The 8939-nt window shown below is 33.3% G+C and overlaps 1 protein-coding gene across 1 annotated transcript in view; it reads left to right on the plus strand.

The window, feature by feature from the left end:
* The window catches only part of LOC106469092 (50 kDa hatching enzyme-like), a gene marked incomplete at its 3' end in the record, with an annotated part of 37550 nt that overhangs the window by 16809 nt on the left and 11802 nt on the right, over positions 1-8939 (plus strand). The window contains exons 3-7 of the mRNA XM_022397507.1: positions 2155-2262; positions 4852-4955; positions 5797-6001; positions 6724-6882; positions 8325-8486. Of these exons, the coding sequence (XP_022253215.1) occupies positions 2155-2262; positions 4852-4955; positions 5797-6001; positions 6724-6882; positions 8325-8486 (738 nt within the window). The remainder of the gene's footprint in view (positions 1-2154; positions 2263-4851; positions 4956-5796; positions 6002-6723; positions 6883-8324; positions 8487-8939) is intronic.

Below are 8939 nucleotides of genomic sequence, written 5' to 3' on the forward strand. Positions count from 1 at the left end.
GTGCCTATGAAGTACGTAATAGTATGGTCTAGTGTTTAATGGTGCTATGAAATAAGTAATAGTGTGGTGTAGTGTTTAATGGTGCCTATGAAGTAAGTAATAGTGTGGTGTTGTGTTTAATAGGTGCTATGAAGTAATAATAGTGTGGTGTAGTGGTTAATGGTGCTATGAAGTAAGTAATAGTGTGGTGTAGTGTTTAATGGTGCTATGAAGTACGTAATAGTATGGTGTAGTGTTTAATGGTGCTATGAAGTAAGTAATAGTGTGGTGTAGTATATTGATGCTGTTAAGTTGAAAGTGGTGCTATATGGTATTGTGTTGAGAATGATGTGCAGTAGATCACAGTGTTGTGGTATATATGATAATAGTTGTCAGTAGAGAACGCTGTTTAATAGTTAACAGAGTTAGCCAGTGTCTAATGACATAGTGAAGTAAGAAATAGTATTTCAGTTGTATATCGATGTTGTGAAATAGAGAATGATGCTTCATATTAGTGTTGTGCTGTAAGTAACAGTGTTAGTCAACAAACAGTGATGGAGAGAAGTAATAGTGGTGCGAGCATCGAGTAGCGGAACCAGAAATGTTTTGGACAATTTACCATATTATTAACCAGCAGAATACATGGTAGATAATAATAATATTATTATTATGATATTGTGCTGTGCATACCTACGTTGATCAGGTGAAAGTGACGGCTTACGTAGACACTGCAGTAGCAGATTCGGGGGTTGCAGACCAATTTTTCCAGTGCAACAAAAAAAAATTCGAATTCAAAAGTAAAAATTCAATTAAATGCCATTAAAGGGAAAGGTAGAGATAGAAATGGTAGAACTATTAGTTATTGCTTTTCTGGAACCATTTATGCTCGTATTCCTGTATGTAATGGGAGTTTGGACCATCTGTAATGTAGAAAATGTAAAAGACAGCCGTAAAGGCTGTTTTCTTCCAAAATATTGTGATTGATTTAAAACCCAATTTAGAATAGATAAAGGCAGGTTTAATTTTTGTCCTGTTACTTCACCATACAATAGAAGCTGGAATAACCAAAAAAAAAGAAACATTGTTGGAATTGGGTATTAAAAACGGCCTGTGGAAATTATTTTTTATATCGCCCCTTCAATGAAATTGGGGGAGTTGGATAAACTGGGTGCTGCGTCTGATTCAGCATACTCTATAATACGTACAAATACTATTCACAAAGTTTGCAAATTAAACCAAAATACACTGTTCAAAATTTTTACTTTACAATCCAACGTTTGTTGTCTTAATAAAGTATAGATCTATATGACCATAAAATTACACGAACAGAAACTAATTCACACGAAAAGAATTCTAAGAGTACTGTATACATCGTTTATCGCTCACCCGTACTACACGTATCCTGCGCTTTATACTGTTAACGGGAAATGGGGAACCAGATTTAATTAGTTAAAAAAATGTTTTTAGAAGAATCACCAGTCCTCATTCATGATCAACTGACGTACAAAATAAAAACAAAAATATTTATCACTTCTGGTGTGGTGTAGCTTTGATATAAAACACAACTGTGTGGAGCAGAATTTGTTATCTGTTAACTGAAACCGCAAAGAAACCAGTAACGTCACACAAGAATGTTATTATAAAGTTAAATATCCTTCATCAGTGTTTCGTCAAGCTTGCATAACCGTATATACATGAAAAGACTGGGAAAATCAACAATGGAACCTGACGCATGATCCAGGAAAGGGTTTTTTATCCACATAGTTTCTATTTCGTTTTCGTATTAATTCAGTGTATGAAACTTTCATACGAATCTATCTAAACTCAAACCCCAACTTAGAGAAACCTAACGAAGAATATGAAACAACACTGCCTTAAACATCCTCAACAACTGCACATGAAAAGGTCACTAATGAAGATGCGGTTGTTGGTTGCGTAGTTTGCTATAAGCCTCAGTTATTATACCGTAAATAACGGGAATAAAATAGGAAATTTTTAATATCTACTGGAACCAGGTTTTGATATTTTGGAAACGTGAGTTGAGATTTATCGACTTATGCTTTTGACAATCACGATGAAAGTATATATAGGTGGAGACAGTTTTTTTTTCTTGTAAGTAAAATACTTGCTTGTTGTTTTATTATTTAATTACAAACACGTTATTCTTATTATTAGGAGTGATAGATAATGAGACGATAACAATGATGGAAATGCCACGTTGTGGAGTGAAAGATAAAGTTGGCCACAGCAACTCGGCCAGAAGAAAACGTTACGCCTTACAAGGTAAGTACAGCATAATTTCAGGTTCGTTAGTTCAGTCTTCATATTCCAGGTTTTCAGTCTATGAAGTTGCTCTTTGTATAAGATAAAGTTATAGAAAGTTAAATGGATAATGCCCTATATGATGTTATTGATGTATCAATCAACCATATTGTTCTTCTACATTCTGAAAGTCGAAAACTATGGTTCTCCATTGTTTTCTATTCCTAGTTGCCAGAACTATCTTTTCTAATTCAAGTTTTTCATCTCCAATCGATTTTCCAATGCTATATTGCCAAGTGACCCTCTGACTGCCTTTTACATTTCTTCCTTCAATTTTACCGATTAAAATGTTGCCAGATCTAGTTATATGCGTTTACTTTTTCTCTTTCCACGTTACAATACTTCTCATTAGTTTTTCTGTCTAGTTACCTAATCTTTATTGTTAGTCTATAACACCATATTTCAAGTGTCGTTTTGTCTCAGCAGATAGGATTTACCTTCACACAACATTTCTAAAGTTGGACTAGTGGTCTCCGTAATCTTTTAGTTGTGTATATTATTTATATCTATACTGAATCTTGCTGTTTTCCACATAACTGATTTTAGTTAGTTTCAATATAATATCTTTATTCACCCATGTATCGCGTGAGCAATTTACTATTTATCACAATTAATGAGAAAAGAAGCAAAACTTAAGGAAAAAATATCGTATAGACAATCAACATTGTTACTACCTCTATCGTATAGACAATCAACATTGTTACTACCTCTATCATATAGACAATCAACATTGTTACTTCCTCTATCGTATAGACAATCAACATTGTTACTACCTCTATCATATAGAGATAGAGGTAGTAACAATGTTGATTGTGATAGAGGTAGTAACAATGTTGATTGTCTATATGATAGAGGTAGTAACAATGTTGATTGTCTATATGATAGAGGTGGTAACAATGTTGATTGTCTATATGATAGAGGTGGTAACAATGTTGATTGTCTATATGATAGAGGTAGTAACAATGTTGATTGTCTATATTAGTAACAATGTTGATTGTCTATACCCTCTATCGTATAAAAGACATAGATTATTTCAAATATTTACCTACATTTTCTCGAGTGACACAAACATTTATAGTTAGTATGCTAATCCAAGGTATATATAATTGAATATCTATTAGTTTACTAGCTTGATTACCCATCCCCTGTATGGAAGTTATGTAAATTCATAATTAATGAAAAGTTATCTTAGGATATGAAAAGTTGCTTCTCTCATATGTAATTGTAAAAAACGTAAAATCGCCCATAAAAACTACAAAACACAAAATGTGAAACCACAAGGGGCGAAGTAGTTACATGGACATACAACAAACAGTACTACTTTATTTATATAGATATATTACAATAATATAAAGTCAACCAAGCAACGAACAGTCGTCAGAAAGGCGTGTAAAAACCATTCGGACGTACACTGTCTGTGTATATTAGGTATGGTTGTAATTATTTGAACTAAGCTTGTTTCATGAGTAATACTCATAATGCAAACATCTGCTGATTTAAATAAACTATGAAACACGCTTGCCATAACATTGTGTTGCTTGACTTGTGAATTCAACATCTACGTTGTCAGGACTAAATACACAACTCAAGTACTGGGATGGAAATTTACACGAAAAGACAACTCAGCTGTTTTTACCTGAGCCCACCTCTACCTCTAATGGATAGAACAGAACTGACTAGTGTTACATCTGACCAAATGTTCACAGTAAAATAAAGACGTTGGGAAATAATTAGCAACGTTTTCAAAACAAATAATTTATAAACCGGTAAGACTATCAGATGATGCAAAACAACTAGTTTATAAACCGATAAGACTATCAGATGATGCAAAACAACTAACTTATAAACCGATAAGACTATCAGATGATGCAAAACAACTAGTTTATAAACTGATAAGGCTATCAGATGATTCAAAACAACTAACTTATAAACCGATAAGACTATCAGATGATGCAAAACAACTAGTTTATAAACCGATAAGACTATCAGATGATGCAAAACTCGTCCGCATGTACAGACAAACGCACTGATTTTAACTTGATATATCTACCCAAATTTACGTACAATTCTTTACACTAAGACAAATATGGAACTTTCGGAATCACTGTTTGTTTTAAGAAAAATCTTCGAATCACATATAATATAATGAAAGTCACTGACCTTTGAGATCTTGATATTCGCATGACAATCAAAGGCAAATTTAATTTCAAATTCTAGACAAAATTATACAAGTCTTTCAAATCAAACCGTTAATTCCATATGTACAGAAAGGAAGGTACAACCGATTAGATTCATTTCAATCATACCTTTTCATACGAGGTTTAAGACGATTAAAAAAACGGTCTGATGAACTTAACTTTTATTCATTAAAGCTATGTGACAGGTATGTAAACCAAGCCAACTGCATTAAGGTTAACTTGCTTTCCCAAGTTTTTAATGTATTAAAAGAGTTTCCCCTTTCTCGACTGACAACTACCTATAAACTTTGGTTCTTTCGAGTGTATCTATATATATATATATATTCAATAACTTAACATGTAAACTTTCTAGGCAGCAAATGGAGGGTCTCTAACTTAACCTACCGCATCAGTAAATATCCCAGCCGAATTAAGGATCATTTAAAAGTGGACAAGGAAATCGAAAATGCTTTCAAGGTAAACATCATTTTATTCCGAAACTTTATAAACTCATCACTTAACTTACAACTAAATATTTCTGTTTTTTTATCACTAAAATTTAAAGTTATAAAAGCCAAAACTTTATATTCTATATAAGAGACAGCCTTCTCTTCTTTAAGCATATCAATACAGAAAACGAGCATTGATCGAAGAAATAATATCGTATTATTTATGTTGTTTTTCAAACTTTAAACATGTTGAAGTTCACGAAAATTTTGACTTTTTCTCGAATCTGTATTAACTAGATAATTTATTGGGTGTATGGATAGTTTTTATTTCAAAAATATAAAATCCTGAAATTTATTAAGTTGAATAGGTGTACAGAAACTTGCTTGCTGAATTTTGGTTTTAATATTTGTTGTGTGTAAGTACGTAAGATATGCTAACGATTTGCATAGTTAATTTTACACGTTCCTTACAATTATACTTCTCAATATTTACCAAAGCTGTTACTGCTGAAAATCATTACATTTCGTTACTAATTGAAAAGCATTATCGTAAATATAGTAAATTGTCGTCAATAATTGAAAAGCATTATCGTAAATATAATAAAATGTCGTCCCTAACTGAAAAGCATTATCATAAATATAGTAAAATGTCGTCACTAACTGAAAAGCATTATACTAATTGTAGTTATTTTCATGTTAATAAAAGTGTAAGATACGTAGTCTATTACGTTTTCCTCTATTACGACTTTCAATTCAAGAAACCTGTAATTTCTATATTGCTCTAAGTATTTTAAACACATCAAAATGTCTGCGTAAATACAAAGTCGAAATAGTTACAGTTCTACACAACATTCTGCATGTTCGTATAGATTTGGAGTGACGCCACATCTTTAAACTTCCTACCTAAAAAGAGCGGGCGGGTCCATATCGATGTAATGTTTGAAATGGGTGAACATGGTGATGGTGATCCTTTTGATGGGCCTGGGAAAACCTTGGCTCATGCTTTCTTTCCCCAGTATGGTGGAGATGCACACTTTGATGATGAAGAAAAGTGGTCCATAGGCTCTTATTTTGGTATGTAGTATACATTACTGCTCTTCGGTAATACACTTTTGTGAAATTAATAGGTTGTAGTACTTTACAAAATTCACTTAGATAATTTATTGAGATCAGAATTATTTCAACGGAAGTAACTTTCAATTGTTTCTTGAAAGTACATCAGAAGTATAAAGTACAATTTCTTTACTGTATTTGTTGATTGTTGATTCAGAAAATCTGCTGACTGTAGCAGTAGAGAAAACCTATAAGTTATTATAAATTAAAAATTTTGAAGTAAGGTTTAAAAGTTAGTAATGGTTTAGAGATTTTATTTGTTTAAGCAAGTTATGCTGATACAATTTATCTTACAGGAACAAATTGGGCTAAGTCATGCTGATACAATTTATTTTACAGGAACAAACTGGGCTAAGTCATGCTGATACAACTTATCTTACAGGAACAAACTGGACTAAGTCATGCTGATACAACTTATCTTACAGGAACAAACTGGGCTAAGTTATGCTGATACAACTTATCTTACAGGAACAAATTGGGCTAAGTTATGCTGATACAATTTATCTTACAGGAACAAATTGGGCTAAGTCATGCTGATACAATTTATCTTACAGGAACAAACTGGGCTAAGTCATGCTGATACAACTTATCTTACAGGAACAAATTGGGCTAAGTCATGCTGATACAACTTATCTTACAGGAACAAACTGGGCTAAGTCATGCTGATACAACTTATCTTACAGGAACAAATATATTTCAAGTTGCTGCCCATGAATTTGGTCATTCCTTAGGATTATCGCATTCGGATGTTAAACAGGCACTGATGGCACCTTTCTATCGAGGGTACGACCCAAATTACAAGTTGGACGAGGATGACATGCTAGCAATTCAAGCACTTTATGGTAAGCAGCATATCAATCAGAGGAACGTACGTGCACCAGCATACAGTTTCAATAAAACTTTAGTGTGACACCATCCACCGATAGAGGTACTTATTACAGTGCTTTGCAGAAAGGACACAAGAACAAGAGTGTATATATATATATATTCCTTCATACAAATATCAAGTAGTGATTTTTATGCTTAACATTTATTGTTCATATTACGTTGGATTAATGAAATTATATTTAAAGTGTACTCAGACTTTGAGTCAAATGTCAAAAACGCACGTGAGAACGAATAATAATGAGCACCTTCAACATACTGCAGTTTTTCTTCTCTTTCTGTCCTTGTTGCTCATTTCAGTATCTACTCCTTCTTTTTCTATTCGTGCTTGGAATCATGGGATACTTTTGAATAAAACCGGTTTGATAATTATAAAAAAACAAGAGGGAATCATCAATAGCCGCGGCAGTTGAAATTCTTTTAGGCAGGATTAGAGTAAATTGATGTATGATACCTTTCTTTTTATTAGCCATATTTTTGTTCGCCAGCAATACCAAGCGTGGGGCGCGTGTATACCCGATTCGATTTTATTACTCATCAGGATCTCTACCAGACTATCCTCAAACTAAAACTCTTTCAGGCAGGATTAGAGTAAATTAATCTACGAGGCCTTGGGCGTGGTTAAATACATCAGTCGAAGGGGTTTGACATCCTGGGTCCAAAACTCTAACTAGCTTTCAAATCAGTCAAAAGATTACGGAGCTATGAGCTAAAAGTTTGTACTTGAAAGAAAACTCAGAGCCATTCTATGAGCCGCTATGCCGCGTCTAATAATTTTTGTAACGATTTATTTACGAAAGTATTCTAGATCATTAATTCAATTTCCAATATCTATATATATTTCACTTTGTGATTTTTCTTTTTGCTGTATTGCATACTTCAAGTAGAATATATTGCTGGCCAACGAGCCTTATGGGATTATCATGTAAGATGCGTTTTAAATATAAATTTGTTATTTGTTTTTTAAAGTGCCTTGGTTGGCATACGTATACATATAAACAAAAACTGCAGGCCATATATGATTGGAACTCTAACTTGGTGAATGTAGTAAAGAATGTTTGATATTTGTTTCATTTTACTCCTCTTATGCCAAAGTTTTACTGCCGTTACACGCTGAATAATAATCTATAATTATGAAGCATAGAAATAACCATTTCTAGAAACTAATAAATATATATAATAAAATTTAAAGCGTATTTTTTTCTTTGTGGTACTTCAAATTTACGTTTTGATAGAGAAATTCCCCATCACTGAACTGTGACTTATAAATTGTTTTAACGCTTACAATTATTTTATCAGTAACAAATTAACTTATTTCAGTGTGTGGATTAATTCGATTTTGTGTTAATGGTAAAGATAAGATTTTGAAACACAATTTGATCTTTCTTCGGATATGTAGGCACCCGCACTGACGAGGGAAAGGGAAGTACAAAACTTGATGCTGAAGAGGATCACACTTCTGCCTCGCATCCTGACACCAATGACGCTCCAGATCTCTGTCAAGATTCTACAATAGATGCTGTAACAAAGACAGAGAATGGCAAAACTTACGTGTTTAAAGGTATACTAAGGTTAACTGTACATTGTTACAACGATATTCCAAGTCTTGTGTTACCCTTGGAAATGCGTGCTCAAACGACGATCATGCTTATTCTGATTACCATGATTACATTATTGCCCGACATTGCGGCTCTTCTCTTTGCAACAAACTTATGCGAAAAAATTGTAAGGTCAGTCATAGACCAAAAATCTTAACGAGCCTCTCGTGAACCCTTCACTGTGTGCGGAAGCGAGCTTACAAGACCACATTTAAGCGGGCTGAAAGTACAATATGTTAATTAAAGCTACAGTGGGGGGTTTCGAAAAGTATGTGGTCGAAAGAAATTATCATAATTCCATTTCCTTTTCCCGTCGTTTTTGAAAACAGTTGTTCAGTTAAAGATGTGGCTGGATGCTTTTGGGCATTCCTTAATATAAAATCCGTATTTATTACCAGGAGACATACGAATCTACA

This window comes from Limulus polyphemus, unplaced genomic scaffold, assembly GCF_000517525.1.
Source record: "Limulus polyphemus unplaced genomic scaffold, Limulus_polyphemus-2.1.2 Scaffold3297, whole genome shotgun sequence".
NCBI lineage: Eukaryota > Metazoa > Arthropoda > Merostomata > Xiphosura > Limulidae > Limulus > Limulus polyphemus.